The sequence below is a fragment of the Tamandua tetradactyla genome, chromosome 15 (assembly GCF_023851605.1).
Source record: "Tamandua tetradactyla isolate mTamTet1 chromosome 15, mTamTet1.pri, whole genome shotgun sequence".
Classification (NCBI taxonomy): Eukaryota; Metazoa; Chordata; class Mammalia; order Pilosa; family Myrmecophagidae; genus Tamandua; species Tamandua tetradactyla.
The window spans coordinates 1,431,373-1,449,335 of record NC_135341.1 but is presented as its reverse complement, the minus strand read 5'-3'; the positions used below and the strand labels follow the sequence as shown (position 1 = coordinate 1,449,335).

Below are 17,963 nucleotides of genomic sequence, written 5' to 3'. Positions count from 1 at the left end.
TATTGTATTACTCGTCATTCTCCAGAGAAACAGAGCCAACAGAAGATATCTATAAATATGAGATTTTATAAAAGTATCTCACACCAACTGTCTGGATGCATGAGTCAAAATTTTATAATATAGGCACTAGCTGGCAACTTAAATGAAGGTCATCAGTGAACTCTCAAGGAGGGGCTCACTGGCTGAAAAAGACATGGAAGTTCTCTCTTCTCCCTTAAAAGTCTTCAACAGGTTGAATTAAATCCAACTAATTTAATTCTCTCTTTGTGGAAGACATTCCCTTATTTGATAATAGATGTAATTAGCCATAGATGCAATAAATCAAGTAATGATTTAGTAAACCAGTGTGCTGGTTTGAAAGGAAGTATGCCCCCTAAGAAAAGCCATGTTTTAATATGAATCCCATTTCATAAGGGTAGAATAATTCCTATTCAAAACTGTATATTTGAAACTGTAGTGAGATCATCTCCCTGGTTGATGTGATTTAGTCAAAAATGGTTGTTAAATTGAATTAGGAGATGACATGTCTCCACCCATTTGAGTGGGTCATGATTGGTTTATTGGAGTCCTATAAAAGAGGAAATATTTTGGAGAATGAGAGATTCAGAGAGAGCAGAGAATGCTGCAGCACCATGAAGCAGATGAAGAAGGAAAACGCCTCCTGGGGAGCATCATGAAACCAGAAGCCAGAAGAGAAAGCTAGCAGATGATGCCATATTTGCCATGTGCCCTTCCAGCCAAGAGAGAAGCCCTGACTGTGTTCACCATGTGCCCTTCCACTTGAGAGAGAAACTCTGAACTTCATTGGCCTTCTAGAACCAATCCATCCCTGGATGGATGCTTTCAACTGGACATTTCTATAGAATTGTTTTAATTGGATATTTTCTCAGCCTTAGAACTGTAAACTAGCAACTCATTAAATTCCCCTTGTTAAAAGCCATTCTGTTTCTGGTATATTGCATTCCAGCAGCTAGCAAACTAAAACAAGCAGCCTTTAATTTATTAATCATCCATGAAATGTCTTTGAAGTAATGGTTATGCCAGTGCTTACTTGACCAGAAAACTGGGCACCCTCACATGCCCAAGTTGACATATGAACTTAACCATCACAATGTTTTTGAATTCTTTGTCAAAATCATAATGAACCATTATGGAAATCTAGAATTTTCCTTGTCTGAAAATATAGAGTGTTCTGCAGTCTGTTCTTGAGCTTAGCTCAGCAACCAGAAGTTCTCACTATATTTGGGCACAAGATCAAGATTTAACTTTGATGGTGAAAAATGGTCAATATTCTATGTTCCAGGTACTTTTCCCCTGGCTGACCTTCAACAGTTATATTCTTTTTTAGTCATGATAGTGGTTTAAAGCTGTATGTACTGCAAAAAAGAATATTCTTAAATCTGATTCATTCCTTCACATGTGAACAATTGTATTAAATTTTGATGAGGCTACATCAATTAAGTTGTGTCATTTCTCAAGCAGGATGGGTTTTAATCTATTACTAGAGTCTTTTATAAGAATAAAATTCAGAGAGAGAGAAAAAAAGCAATATGTATAAAATTCTGAAGTCAATGAAACCTTGAAGAAAAGAAAGAAACCAGGAGACAGCATCATGTATCTTGCCATATGGCAAGCTAAGGAACAATGGTTTCCATTTGTGAGTCTCAGAAAGCCCCAGCCTTGGGGAGAAAATGTTGCCTTGATGATGCATGGATTTGGACATTTTCTGAGGCTCAAAACAATAAACTATTACATTTCCATTTTTAAACCAACCCATTTTATGCTATTTGCTTAAGTAGCCTAGGAAACTAATGACAGAGTTTGGCCCAGGCATTTTATGTGCTTTTGTTGCATACACCACAAATGGCAATACAGCTTCAGAATGGGGTAATTGGTTGAGGCTGGAAGGATTGTGAGGTCATTTATAGAAATGCCTTCAATATCTTTGAAGAGGGCATTCAAAGATGTATAGATGTGAAAGGTATTTCCAGTAATGTCCTAGAAGGAAATGATAATATGGAGACAGGAGGAAAGATGATTCCTGTCACTATTGAGTTTTGATATTGTGTGGGAGACAGGTCTTCATTTATGAACTTGGGTATTTAACTGAGGCAGTTTCCAAGATAAGCATGGGAAGTACAGAATTCAAAGCACCACTTATGTTAAAATGTGAGAGGAATGTGATAAGCTAAGAACTGAAATCATGGGCTTAAAGAAACCAGATATTGGTGCTTTAGATAACCTGAAGCTTCTGGAAAGTGAGCCCCCAGAGAATAACCTTCATATGAGTGTTTAATTAAACATGAGACAAGTCAGCAATTCTGTTCTACTCAAGATTGGAGGTACAGTTATCCAGGAACAATTTGTGGAATATTGTTCTGCCTGATGGTTTGGACCTCTGTGTCCAACATTCACAACTGACAGGTTGTTTTCAAAATCTGCCTGAACAACCACTGTCAGCTTCAATGAAAGGGGACAGATTGTAGGAAAAATCACTTCAAGGGCAGAACCACTGAAGCTCATATCTGGACCAAAGACATCACAGGCAAGAAGGTGGATGCAGCAATATATGTAGAAAGGGTGTGTCTTTTTCACAGCTTGGAGTGTATTGGCCTCTCCCCATGTTGAGTACCACCCCACTCTTTCAGATGGTGGAATCAGAACCCATTGGGATTGTAGAATTTCTCTCTGCCACATCACTGTTCTGAAAGAGTTGTGACTATTCCCCAGGGCTTTCAGAGTCAGGCCACAACCCCAAAGGCCTCAGAGGTTGGGGATTTCACTCCTGTGTTTACAGAGAGCATGACTGTTGCACAAGCACTTGGGAGGGCTGAAATTGCCACTTCATCAGCCTTGGAGGAAAAAATTTCATTACATATGTGATTCTCAGAACTTGAAATGTAGCAGAGTATGCCATGCAGGGTTTGGAACAATGAACTGTGCTTTCCTTTCACCTACCAATAAAATGGAAGTGTTTATTTTATGCTTGTCACCCCATTGTACATTCTTCTCTAGATTTCACAGGTACAAAGCAGAGGGCACTTGTGCTACAGGATAGACCACACCCATAACCAATTTTGATTAGGCTTCGTACTAAGCATTCCTTCTGAAATGGCTTAAATTTTGGGATGATATTTAATGGAATTTTAATAGAATTTAAATGTATTTTGCCTATAGAAAGAACAGGTCTTTCTGGGTTACACAGTGTGGAATGTGGTAGTTTGAAATTGTATGTACCCAGAAAACATTTTGCTAACTAAAATCCATACCTGTGCTTTTTTTATATAGCTGTGCTTTTATACCAATTGTAAATTTGGTGGGTTCCTTCAGTTAAAGAGTGCACCACCCAAAAGAAGATGTGTTTTAATCCTATTAATGATATACTTTATAAGAGAATTTTATTAAGAGAATAAAATTCATATGAAAGAGAAAGATACCTGAAATAATCTTAAATTATGAAACCCAAAATAGAAGGAAGAGACCAGGTGATGTTGCTTGTGTCTTCACATATGACAGGCTAAGGAAGCAGGGTCAGCAGTTGCCAGCTCAAGAATGCAACAGTGTTGGGGAGAAAGCATTGTCTCAACTGTACTTTGATTTGGACACTTTTCCTGGCTTCAAAACCATGAGCAGATAAATTTCCAATTTTATGTTAACCACTTTCATGGTTTTTGCTAAAGCAGCATAAGAAGCTAGAACATCACTGTGCCCATTTGAAAATATTATGTACTCCAGAAAAGCCATGTTTTAATCCTGATCCAATCTTGTGGAAGCATCTGTTTCTTTGAATCCTACAATAGTGTAGGTTAGAAATTTTGATGAGATCATCTCCATGGAGATGTGACTCAACCCATTCCAGGTAGGACTTGATTAGTTTACTGGAATCCTTTAAAAGAGAGAATCAGAAAATCAGGAATGACAGAAACATCAGAGCCAACAGAAACTTCACAGTAGAGCTGAAAGTTGCAGGCACATGGAGAATAGGGATGCAGATATTTGGAGATGATTGGAGTCCAGCAGATGTTGTATAAGATGTTAAGCAAGGCAGAACCTGGAGAGAAACAAGGGAAGCCAAAAGATGAAAGCCAGACCTGGAGAAGTAAAGTGAGGAACACTCACTGGATCAGAGGCTGAAAGCAATGGAACCTGGAGCAAGGGACCAACAGATGCCAGCCACATGATTACCCAGCTGACAGAGGTATAACAGGCACCTCCAACTTGAAGAAATAATGTGCATGTCATTCCAAAGTGGAAGGAAAGCATTCTTTGTAGATGGGAGGTAGAATTTGAAAGTGATGAAATTGGATATTTAGCAGAAGAAATTTTAAATTAAATATGGAAAATGCAGCATGCATGGCTCTTCCTTGAAGGTTATAGTAAAATGTGAGGGAAAAGAGATAAGTTGAGAACTGGACTCTTGGCTACAAAGGAAATGAAATTGGTGTACTGGAAAATTTTGGTTTCCACAAAATGAGACCACTGTTAATTGGGCCCCACATGAGAATTTATCCAAGCATGGAAGTTACTCAGGCATTACAGGACAAGCAAGGAATGGAGAGAGTATCCAAAAAGGACTTGTGATAGGTCCTTTTGTCTGATCACTTGATCCCAGTATACTTCAGAGAAAATGAACAGAAGTACTATGGAATCTGTATAATTGGAACCATTGCCTGTCTGGTATAAAGTGAATAATGTAGAGGTAAAATGTCTTCAGAGGCAGAACCATGGAAGCTAAAGTCTGGAGACAGGAAAACTTGGGCCAGGAAAGTGGGCCCATCCATACATATGGAGAGGGTGCATTTGACCTGGAAGCAGAGGGCAGACCTTCTGCTTCATTGTTCAGGAAGAGTTGTGCCACTGCAGGCCTTAGAAAGGGAGGAGTCCATTAACTAGGGATTGGCAGGAGCCCAGCTGACACACCATTGTTCTGGAGGGGTTGACCATGTGCCACCAAGATGGCAGAGATCCTGGGTGCTGCCCCAAGTATGGAGAGGGTAGAGCTGAAAAAAATATGTTGCTCCTAAAGAACTTCAGTTTTGCAACAAACCTAACATTTGGAGAGAGAGGAGGGCCACTTCATAGGCCCTTGAAAAGGGTGGGAAGGCTGCTTTCTAAAACCCAAAGGTTATATGCCTCTCATAATTTTAAATCTAATGGAGAATGCATGTGGGTTTCCAGAACTGTATAAGTGCAGTGGTCCCATTTTGTTTTTTTTAATATCCCTATAGCAATGTATATAGCAATATACATAGGAAACATGTATCCTATGACTGTCCTACTTTTGTATATTGGAAGCAGATAACTTGCTCTAAATTTCACAGGTCCAGAGCCAGAGTAGTATTTATGCCTTAGAGCAGACCATGTCTATAATTGACTTCATTGAGAATTTTTACTGGCTTTAACATCTTAATATATTTGAATGGTTACTGAAATGGTTTAAGGCTTTTGTGATATTGTGATCGAGTGAATGTGTTTTATATATTGAAAACACATGTCTTTTTGGGGGCCCCGAGGTTGCAATGTGCCAGTTTGACAATGTTATGTACCCCAGAAAAGCTGTGTTTTAATTCTGATCTAATCTTGTGGGAGCAGCTATTTTAATCCTGGTTCAATAAGTCTAGGTTGCAAATTTTGATTAGATCATCTCCACAGAGATGGGGCATGTCCAATTGTGGGTTTGACTTTTGATTAGATGGAGATGTGACTCAACCCATTACAGGTAGGTCTTGATTAGTTTACTGGAACCTTTTAAAAGAGAAAATATTATGGAGAGAATCAGAAATGACAGAAAGATCAAATCCAACAGAAATTTCACAGCAGGTCTAACTGAGAGGCAGACACATGGAGAATAGGGACACAGATATTTGGAGATCCTTGGAGCCCAGTACAATGTGCCATAAGATGGCAAGCAAGACAGAACCTGGGTAGGGCCAAGGGAAGCCAAGAGGTGAATGCCAGCCCTGAAGATGCAAAGTGAATAATATCCACAGGAACAGAGGCTGAAAACAATTGAGCCCAGGAGCAAGTGACCAGCAGACATCAGCCATGTGCCTACCTAGCTGACAGGTGTTTCTGACCCATTGGCCTTTCTTGAGCAAAGGTAATCTTTTGTTAATACCTTAAGTTGGACACTTTTATGTCCTTAGAACTATAAAATTGTAAATTATTAAATTCACCTTTATAAAACTAATTCCAGTTCTAGTATATTGCATTCCAACAGCTTGCAAACTACACAATCACCTTCACTAGACTTCATGATAATATATTGTTAAGTGCACAGAACTCTAAATTTCTTGTATTTCCCCCCATAAACAGGATATCCAGTCTGCAAATCAGATGTAGCTTCAAAGTTGGTTCAAGGGGCAGAACTGTGTGAAGAAGGAATTGGATTTTTTCAGAACCAAAATTCAGGTGAGCACTTCCTTGGAACATGTATTCAGGACAAGGAGGAACCTTGTCAATGAGTGACTCAAATATCACCTGCAAATTTCTGCAAGTTATATTTTCTGAAATGTACATGTACATATTGGGGAAATTTCCTCAGTTCAAAGTATCAAATACTTATCACTTTGTATTCAAATGTCATTGGCATTGGCAAAATAGACGTCTATGGACAATTGGATTTAAGCTTTCACTTACAACCCTTTTCTCATCCTTGGCTTCAATGCTTTTCCCTCTCTTTAGCTGCTCAACATATTTTTGAAATAATTTTTCCTATAATTAAATCTTGAAAATATTTTCTAATTGATAGTGTCATATAAAGGTTTCTACTACCTCAAGTAATCCTTAATTTGATCTTCTTTCTCAGATAATTGTCATTTTAGAAACAATTATATGGCTATGTGTGCTACTTCAACATATTCATCTTCCTAATACTGGTCTAGAAATTAATTGGTTTTTCAGTTCTTTCAGGCAGGGAAGGTAGTGTTAAAGAACAAGAAATGCTACCTGTGCATCATATCTGCAAAAAAGACCTATCTACCATCATGTCATTGGTAAGGACAATTGGGTGTAACCCTGGTCTTCCAAATAGATACCTGGAAGTGGAATAAATTAAAAATTTGGTACAATCACTTAACTTTAAGTTGGTTTAAGTGTGAATCCAGGAAAAGTCTGTGATAATTTGAATATAGAAAACAATTCATTTGAGCCCAATAATATAACCTTCCTTATATATGAAAAGATAATTCTATAAATACAGCTCATCTACTCAATCTCTGAAACATTATAAAATCTTCAAGACTGATTAGAAAGTTCTGCAGTTGAGAAGCTACAAAAGAGTAGATCTCTGTACATGCAGAAGAATAAAATTATTCATAAATAACCTGGGAAATATTTTAATTGGAGATTGTCACTGATTGGTTAGGTTAGAATTCAGATGTATATGGATTGATATCTATGGACAAACCTCTTACATTTTCTCTTCTACTTCCTAGAAACAGAATTCTCATACTCAAAAGAATGGTATTATATGTAGTAAGTTGCCAGAAGATTGTACTCATAGTTCCAGAGTGATTCAACATGTGTTAACTCACAAAGGAATGAAATCCTACTTTAGCAATCTATTTGGAAAAGCCCTCAATGATCTATCATCTTTCAATCAACAACAGAATTTTCACCCTGGAAGTAAGTCATATGAATGTCATCTAATTGAGAAATCCTTTGTTCAGAATTCTGGCCATACACATTACAATGGAACTCATGTTGGAGAGGAACCCTGTGAATATCATCTATGTGGAAAAACCTTTACTAAATATTCTGAATTGAGACAACATGAGAGCACTCACACTGGAGAAAAACCATATGAAGCTTTCACCCATTATTCTCACCTTAAACGACATGAGAATACTCATACTGGAGAGAAACCCTATGAATGTCATCTATGTGGGAAAGCCTTCGCTCAATCTTATAACCTTAAACGACATGATAGAGCTCACACTGGAGAGAAACCATATGAATGCCATCTATGTGGGAAAGCCTTCGCTCATTCTTCTAGCATTAAACGACATGCTAGAACTCACACTGGAGAGAAACCATATGAATGCCATCTATGTGGGAAAGCCTTCACTCAATCTTCTAGCCTTAAACAACATGATAGAACTCACACTGGAGAGAAACCATATGAGTGCCATCTATGTGAGAAAGCCTTCATCCGTTATTCTAGCCTTAAACAACATGAGAACAATCATACTGGAGAAAAACCCTATAAATGTCATCTATGTAGGAAAGCCTTCGCTCATTCTTCTAGCCTTAAACGGCATGCTAGAACTCACACTGGAGAGAAACCATATGAATGCCTTAAACAACATGAGAACAATCATACTGGAGAAAAACCCTATAAATGTCATCTATGTGGGAAAGCCTTCACTCACACTCATTCTTCTAGCCTTAAATGACATGGTAGAACTCACACTGGAGAGAAACCATATGAATGCCTTCTGTGTGTGAAAGCCTTTACTTTTGGGTCTCATCTTAGAGAACATGAGAGAATTCACACTGGAGAGAAACCATATGAATGCCATCTGTGTAGGAAAGCCTTTACTTTTGGGCCTCATCTTAGAGAACATGAGAGAATTCACACTGGAAAGAAACCATATGAGTGTCATCTATGTGGTAAAGTCTTCACCCATTGTTATTCCCTTAGAAAACACAAGAGAATTCACACTGGAGAAACTCTATGAATATCAGTTATGTAAGAAAGTCTTCACCCATTGTTCTTACTTTAGAAAACATGAGAGAACTCACACTGGAGAAAAACCATATGAATGCCATCTATGTGGGAAAGCCTTTACTCTTCAGTCTGATCTTAGAGTACATGACAGAATTCACCCTGGAGAGAAACCATATAAATGTCATCTATGTGATAAAGTCTTCCACTCATTCTTCTAGCCTGAAACAACATGAAAGAACTCACACTGGAGAGAAACCATATGAATGCCATCTGTGTGGGAAAGCCTTCAGCCAATATTTTAACCTTAGACAACATGAGAACAGTCATACTGGAGAGAAACCCTATGAATGTAATTTAGGTCAGAATGTCTTTACATGTTATTCTAACCTTAGAAAACATAAGAGATGTCACACTGTAATGAAACCTTAGGAACATCATCTATGTGGGAAAGCCTTTACTCAGTATTTTAACAAGAGACAAGTAAGTGCCTTTCTCCTTAGCATTCAGCCTTGCCTAAAGGACAATCAGTTTTCAGAGTTCCCAGGTGAAGGAGTGCATGTGTAAAAATTGAATTCAAATATAGTACTGTTTCCATAGTATCACAACATCATTTATATCACTGAATACAAAGTGGCCATTCATGTAATATTCACTCACTCCCTCCTTAACTAAGTTCAGTCTTAGTATCACAAATTTGACTGATGTGGATTTATCACATTTAGTCTCTATAATGGGATTTAAACTAGTTCTCCCTCAATGGCATGATATTGACAAGGTAATTAAACAGATTTTGAAATAATTATTGAATGTATAGATTTTATATATAAAATTGGAATAACAATGTAAAGAATGCCTGGTCTGTTCAAAATCCCAATGGTTATACCTTCATCACATTTACCCCTTAACACAAAATACACCAGGGTATGTTTCCTCAAAATAGGAACACTCTCCTATGTAGCCACACAAACCCAAATCAGAAAATGAAAAGATCCAATCCACAGCACATTTTTGAATTTTACCAATTGTCCCTAGAGTGGGAAAAGGTTTCCTTGTCCATTTCAGCTCATGCTTTTCAAACTGGAATTGTTCCTGAGATATTCTCTCATGTGTTTGACACATTGGCAAGCACATATGATGATAACTTGAGTCTTCCCATGGCTTCCTCCTGAATAGATACAGGCCTAAACTCCAACAGCAAACCCCAGACTGATGCTGTCCTCTTCTCAGTTCATCCCATCCAAAAGGACCTGAAATCCACCTACTCCAACCCTAGTGATGTCAACTTGATAACTGGATGAACTCTTACATACATATGGAAAAATTGTTTTCTCATTATAATGAAAATGAAATTTATGGGGCTATATCCTGAAAGCATCTATGCCATCATCCACACCCAATATTATGACCCTAAAAATTCCTGATAATCCATGTAACTCTACTATTTTCTCACAAAAGATACCTTGTCTTTAGGAAACATGAAGATTCATAAAGTCCAATTAGAAGGTATATGAAATAAATAGTCTAGGATAGTCATCAAATATAAAACCTTTCATTAGTTCCTAATTTTGCCATTTTTCCTTAATCTTTCACAAATCTCTCCCCTCCATTGAGAAAGTATAGAGCATAATGAAAGAGATTGTTCATATATGGTGACTCTCACATTGCATATTTTATATCAACTTCTTTGTTTATGCAATTTTTGTAATTAATATTGAAATTTTATTTTTGTATTTTAAGGATGCTGAGAAATCTTAAATATTTTTCAAATTATCTGGAATGGATATTCTAGATCTTACTTTTCCATTTGCTGCATTCTCCTCCCATACCAATCCTAAGATATTCCTTGATTGAATTTACATCATAGGAAAAGCCATAAAATTATGTCTTTTTGCAGGAAGAAGGAAAATTTGGGGCACGTAAAAAGATAAAGCTGCAAACACAGCAAACACTGTCTACACTATTGGTAGACAGTGCTCAGAATGGAGTGCCAAGAATCAGATCTTTGTCAGGGGTAATTTTTCTACAACAGTGTTATACCATTTCCTAAACTCCACTGTTCAAATACCAAGAGTTTCTTCAGGCAAATCTTTACTTAGTCATGTATCCAGGAGTCAAGTCTCACCTTGAATCTTGTCATGGGATTCACCAGGTCAACCTTGCTGATATGGGGAAGTTCATATAAGTACAGGTATATCAAGCAGTTTTCAGACAGAGACAAGTCTACAGAATCCTATAAGCTGAAATTAAATTGAATACTGGTGATCCTATCAGGTTGCAATAAATATCTCTGAAGTGGAAGATGGTGGAATAAGAAGTGCAGAGTTTCCATTAGTAAAAACACCTAGAAGACAGGTAAAAACTGTCAAAAGCTGCCATTCTGGGCTGAAAAGATCAGTGGAGCACCATGCTGGAGGAAGAGAAAGAAATTGTGATGGAGAAATTATAGTGAGAAACTCACTTGGCTGTGCCTATTTGCACTTACTCCTCACCCTTGAGTCTAGTACTTTCTGGACAGCCCAGTTCCTCTATGTCAGAATGCTGTGGAATGGAATTTGTGAAGTCCCTTGCCACATTGCAAACAGGGTGACATGGCACAGTTCTGATACATTTGTTGCTCAACAAAATTGGACATCTTGATCCCACAGCCTTGCCCCATTCCACACAGGAACCCATGGTGCCTGGAATACCATTGTTTACTCAAGTAGAGAAGTTACCATGAATGACTCAATTGGCCATGTCTCATGGTGCCCATCCCCAAGCCCCAAGACAAAAAGCTTCTGATAATCCTACTTCCTGTCTAGTGGACTACTATGGACTGAAAGAATTTGGGAAATTCTCCCTCTGCCAAGAATACAGGTGGATGCAGCAGAGCCTGGTCCAGGAGTTGACCTGCAAAATTGGATTTCTAGGTCTCTCTCCTTTTTGTCCTACCCAGGCAGATTCCTGAAATGCCATTATTTCCAACTGCCATAGAAATAGAGCAGACTGAGTGCTAAAATATCTTGCCTTTGTTTCCAAATTGTGCCATCTGTGAAGCCTTGGAATGTGCCATCTTGGGAAGTGGTTTTCCTGGTTCTCTGTCCAAGTCCCTTTGGAATTCTTCTGCACCCCCCGCATGTGACCTTGGCACTGTTTTGACTGGGAAATACAAACACAGTGCCATATAAGAGCTGTAACAGAACCCTATCAACAACAAAATCTTAGACAAGAGAGGGAAACCAGTCTTCAGAATCTCAACAGCTTAAGTAATGGCCCAAATAATAAGCACAAAAGTACAAGCCATACTAATAAACAAGAACATGGCCAGGCAAAGGAAGAAATTAAAAAGAGAGATGTAAAAACTGGAACAGCCGCTCACAGATATTCAGGCAAATATCCTAAACCAATTCAGAGATGAAGGAAAATGTGTATTAAAGGACATTAAGAAGACACTTGGGTGAGCATGTAAGAAGAATTTGATAGCCTGGAATAAAATTAACAGAAAGGCACAATAGATGAGATTAAACATATGTTAGAGTCAAACAGCAGCAGTTTTGAACAGGCAGAAGAAAGAATTAGTAAGAATTCATCCTATAAGGCAGGACATCTGAAATAAAAATGAGAAAAAGTACATAAAAATAGGAATGGAAAAATTTGAGCAACATCTCTCGGAATTGAATGATAACATAGAACTCACAAACATACATGAAATGGGTTTCCCAGAAGTAAAAGAGAAGGGAAAAGAGGCAGAAAGCATAGTCAATGAAATAATGGCAAAAAACATTCCCAAGTCTTATCAAAGACATAAAGATATAAATGCATTGAAATCCAAACAGGATAAACCCTACTTAACCCACTCTGAGCACATGCTAATCAGAATGTCAACTTCCAAAGATAGAGGATTTTGAAAGCATTAAGAGAAAAGCAGTACATTTCATACAACAGAATTGGAATTAAATTAAATGCCAACAACTGTAAATAAACTCACTACTCTTCCCCATCTATGAGACATGACTTCTAATGATATAAGCCTCTATAACATTGTGGGACTTGATATTCAGGATGATCCTTGCCTTGTTCACATGAGTTGAGAGTGATTAAGAGAGGAAAAGGCAATGGAATAAAATAACGTTTCAGTGGCTAAGACTTTCAAATTGGGTTGAGAAGTCTTTCTGGAAGCTATCTTATGCAAGTTGTAACGAGATATTTCACACTAGCACAGTACACCATAGCACAAACAACAGTATTCCTGAAAACTTGAGGGAATGCCTTTATGCACTATCTAAGATTATGTAAAGGTTTGCTTAGTAAGTTTATTTTCTCAGAAAATTAAATCCTCCAGATTGATCATAGGGAAGATAAGTCCTGAAACCCATAAGTACCAGTCACTCCAGGAAAGTAACCAGATTAATTCATCTATCCCAGAAATCCAATACCCCTTTCCAGCATGAAAAAATTAAAATGGCCCTTACCCAGGTAATGCTGAAGGATGAAAATAAATGAGAAGAAAGAGGTGTAACTGAGAAGCTGGAATTCTGTAAACAACTGTGGTTACTGACTCATTATACAGACATTTCTTTATAGATTATAATGTTTTAGAATAACCAGAAGGAAGTACCTGAAGTTGTGGAACTGAAATCCAGTAGCTCTGATCTCTGATAATCATTGATAAGTATATTGCAAAGAAATAGTTTTCTGTTTGTATGGATCTACTTCAGGATGTTTTCTTTTGTTCCACTGACTCTCTTACTATAATCTTTCAATACTACACTGTCTTAGTTAGCCTACCTCAGCTGTAAGTCTTAAAACTGTATAGATTGCACTACTAGTCATCAGTAAGAGGGAGGGATAATATGTATGAGATGTTTGGGGTTTTCTTTTTCCTTTTAACTTTCATTTTCTGGAGTAACGCAAATGTATTAAATATGATCCTGCTGGTGAATACACATCTGTGTGGTGATACTGTGAACCATTTATTTTATACTTTGAATGGCTTTTATGGAGTGTGCTGCTATCTCAGTAAAAGTATAGAAAAAAAATTAAGTGCCAATTTTTTTTCAGAAACCATGGAAGTGAGGTGGTACTGGTATGATAAATTTAAGCTACTGAAAGGGAAAATATGCCACCCAAGAAATCTTCAACTGGCAAAATTCTTCAAAAATGAGGGAGAGTTTTAAAATATTCATTAAAAAAACAGAAGCTGAGAGAATTCATTAGCAAGACTCCTGACCTGCAAGAAATATTAAAGGGCATTTATGCCAGTTGAATACAAAAGACAGGGGAGAGAGGCTTGGAGGAGAGTGAGAGATGAAGATAGTCAGTAAGGGTCCCTTAGAGGACCAAAAAAAAAAAGGCAATAGGACTTATAAAAGCCAAAATAGTTGAAGTATTATCTAAAGAGTAAGAACATTGTGTGTTAATGTATTAAACTCTCCAATTAAAATGCAAAGATTGGTAAAATGAATAAATGAATAATTTGTTCATATGCTATCCATAATAGACTCACCTTAGACCAAAGGGTACAAGTAGATGAAAGGCTGGAGAAGTTATTCAATTCAGGCAGTAACCAAGAAACAGCTAAGGTATCTATACAATATCAGGCAAGATAAACTTTCAGTACAAAAAGTTTATGAGACAAAGCAGAACATTATATATTAACAAAAGGGACAATCCACCAAAAAAAACAATCATAAATGTTATGTGCCTGTATGAGTTAGGGTTCTGTAGAGAAAGAGAATCAACAGGGAACACTCACAAATATAAAATTTATAAAAGTGTCTCACATGACCATGGAAACACAGAGTCCAAAATCCACAGGGCAGGCTGTGAAGCCAATGATTCCAATGGAGGGTTTGGATGAATTCCACAAGAGAGGTTAACCAGCAGGAAGAGAGCCTATTTCTTCTGAATCCTCCTTAAAGGGTTTTTGTGATTAGATTAAGCATCATGCATTGCAGAAGACACTCCCCTTGGATGATTACAAATGAAATCAGCTGTGGATGCAGCTGACATGATCATTATTTAATTCTATGAAATGTCCTCATCACAACAGACAGGCCAGCACTTGCCTAACCAAACAGGTACCACCACTTGGTCAAGTTGACACATGAACCTGACCATGATAGCCCACCCCTTGTCAGCTTGCCTAGGTTAAGGTGCTTAGTTCTATTGCTGTGGACATGAGCCAATGGCACGTGAACCTCATCTGGTGTTAATTATATCCACAGTCAGCTATGAGGTGTGCCTGCTGCAGTGAATGATGTTTGATTTAATTGCCTGGTGCTTAAATGAGAGACTCAACATAGCACAGCCCAAGGAGCTCAGCATAGCTCAACTCAGTACTTGCAGCTCAGCCCAGGCCTTTGGAGATGTAGAAAGAAATCACCCCAGGGAAAGTTTTTGGAACCCAGAGGCCTGGAGCGAAGGCCAGGAGAGATCACCCTGTCTCTTCCCACATAAGAAAGAACCTCAGTTGAAAGTTAGCTGCCTTTCCTCTGAAGAACTAATGAAATAAATCCCCTTTTATTGAAAGCTAATCCATCTCTGGTGTGTTGCATTCTGGCAGCTAGCAAATGAGAACAGAATCTGGTACCAGAGAGTGGGGTGTTGCTGCAGTTTTCAAATACCAGCTATGTTGGAATGTTTTTTTTTTGATGGCTAAGGTGAAGATTTTGGAGGAACTGTGGAAAGAATGATGGAGAATTCCTGGAGTGCTTGAAGAAGCTGTTGGTGTAAACAGAACCACTGCCAATCTGGACAAAGGTGGCCACAAAAGGGACAAATTGGAATTTGCAGAGTGAAAACCATTAAGCTTGGGTCTGAGGCCATAAAACATTGGCCAGTAGAGTGGACCCACCCATATGTATGGAGAGGGTGAGTTCACCCTGAAGGGCAAGGATGAGTCTCCCACCTTGTTGCAATGGAAGAGTCGTGCAGCCTCAGGCCTTGGAGAAGGTACAGCATGCTCCTTGGGGGACTGGGAAGAGCCTGGCTGTCACCACATGGAGGGGTTGAGTGTATGCCCCAGAAATGGCAGAGAGCCCAGGAGTGGCCCTGATGCTTGGAGAGTGGAGCTGAGAAAATGTGGTCCCCTCAATGTTCCCCAAGGTTGATCTGGAAGGAGGCCACTGCATAGGCCCTTGGAAAGAGTGGGACTGCCACTTTCTAAAGCTGAAGAATAAATGACTTTCAGACTTTGAAACCCAGTAGTGTTTACCCTACAGATTTTCCTTCCAATTTCTCCCTAAGGATCCGGTGAATGTCCCTTCTTTGCATATTGGCACAAGATAGCCTGTTTTGAGATTCATAGGTCCACAGCCAGAAGAGAATTTGTGCCACTTTAATATCATTTATGGCGATGCATATAGTTGCCATGTTGATGAGGGGTGGACCTATGGTAGTTCGATTAAGTTGTCAACTTGGCTAGGTGAATGTGCTTAGTTGTATTGCTGTGGACATGAGCCAATGGCATGTGAACCTCATCCAGTTCTTATGCTTCTAATGTCTTAAGACTTTTTGTCCACTTTGATCTTCCATGTCCCTTGGCTCTCCCAATAGTGAAAGCTTCACTTTTTCCCCATGTGTCAAAAGGAAACATCTGTATCTATCCAGCACAATGAGGCTGCAATGTACATATTTATCTGAGTAACTTCAGAACACCTCTTATTTTTCCCTATGATAATGCTACCAATAATGATATCTAAAGATACTTATTGAACCCTAAAATATGATAAGGACTTTATGCATATTATTTGGCATTATTAATCCAATCTGTTAGATGAAGAGAAAGAGGTAAATTCATGTGTAAGTATTTTATTGAAGGTCATGAAATTGGGCAGGTTCAGGGCCAAAATTTGAAGCCAGGAATTTTAAATCAAGATCAAGTATATTTTCTATTACACCAAAGCTACCTTTATGGGTGTTTACAAGGTTGAATGCATGAATAATTGCCCATTCTATTTGTTGATCATTCAGAATGTATAGAAGAAAGGTATTTACAAAATTTTCTGTTTCTGGGTCACAATTTTTGTGGACAAAAGCATACACATGCATTTAGTTCATCAACCAATTTGATCAATTATTGCATTAAGAACGAATTTTAGAAGATAATCAAATGACAAACAATGGTGGATTTTAATGGAATTAAGTAGTAAACAGGATATTTTAGATATATTTTGAATTATTAGGCACAATCATCACAATATATTGGTAAGTGAAAAACTAGATTGTAAAAATTATGGTTCTTATTTACACTTTTCTCTTTTCCAAACTCTTCAATCTGTACATATTCAATTACATCACACACAGACACACACACCTATATATATATATATATGCATATATTTATGTGTTCATATTTATACTTATGCCCATATTTAAGAACAGAAACTGGATTGGAAGTATGCATGCCAGAATTTAAAAGTTACTAAATCTGGGTGCTTATGGAATTTTAAAATACATTTTTATGTCCCAAGTATATATCTAACTAATTAATTTGGAAACTATGCAACATTAAAATGTTATGAAGGGCAGTGTGACGGTGGCTCAGTGGCAGAATTCTTGCCTGTCATGCTGGAGACCTGGGTTTGATTCCCAGTTCCTCCTGCCCATGTGAAAAAAAAAGTCATGAAATAGCTGAATTTCAAAAGAGAGGAAATCCTTTGGAATTAGTGTCTTGACTGTGACAATTTGTAAGAAAAATCTTGTGATTTCCACATTTGCATGTTTTTAAGGCAACAGTATCCTGCATCTGCCATTTTGCTTCCTAACTTTGGAGGCAGTGATTTTCAGGGTTTTAAATAAAATTTTATCAAATTTTTCCATTATTTTGCCAAAACTATTTGTGAAAGACTTTGATAAAATGTGTTGTTACAACTGTAAAGTCTCCCTGCTAGTATTTAAGAACTTATACTCATCCTCAGTGCTTTCCTCAGAGCCCCCAACATTTCCCTGTCTCACAGGCTGGAGATAATGTGGTTCAAAATGAGGGTGAGAATGTTGTAGAAAAGGGAGACAACCTGATTTTCCTGTGCTGAATAGAGATTTGGAGGTCTCATAAAGTGAAAGACACCTGAACCCATACAGAGGCTCAGTGCTGTGAAATGGGAGGAGCATGTGGCCAAGGCTTTGTTTGGCCCTTCAGGGGAAAGTATTTGAGAGACATGCAAGAAGTTAAGGCTGTGGGAGGTTAGAATGAGTACAAAGCATATGGGGAGGAACACAATTCCTTTAACAAACATAATCAATCCAGAGGCTTCAGAGAGCTGGGACTTCACAGAAGAAATGATGAGTCTCCCTAGAGTCACAGAATGGA

The 17,963-nt window shown here is 38.0% G+C and overlaps 1 protein-coding gene across 1 annotated transcript in view; it reads left to right on the top strand.

The window, feature by feature from the left end:
• Positions 1-17,433, top strand: part of LOC143656891 (uncharacterized) — a 73,660-nt gene extending 56,227 nt beyond the window's left edge. Inside the window, 5 exon segments of the mRNA XM_077128642.1 lie at positions 6,316-6,411; positions 6,904-6,995; positions 7,437-8,674; positions 8,676-8,874; positions 8,876-17,433. Coding sequence (XP_076984757.1) covers positions 6,316-6,411; positions 6,904-6,995; positions 7,437-8,674; positions 8,676-8,874; positions 8,876-9,100 — 1,850 coding nt within the window. The 3' untranslated portion in view covers positions 9,101-17,433.
• The last annotated feature ends 530 nt before the right edge of the window (positions 17,434-17,963 follow it).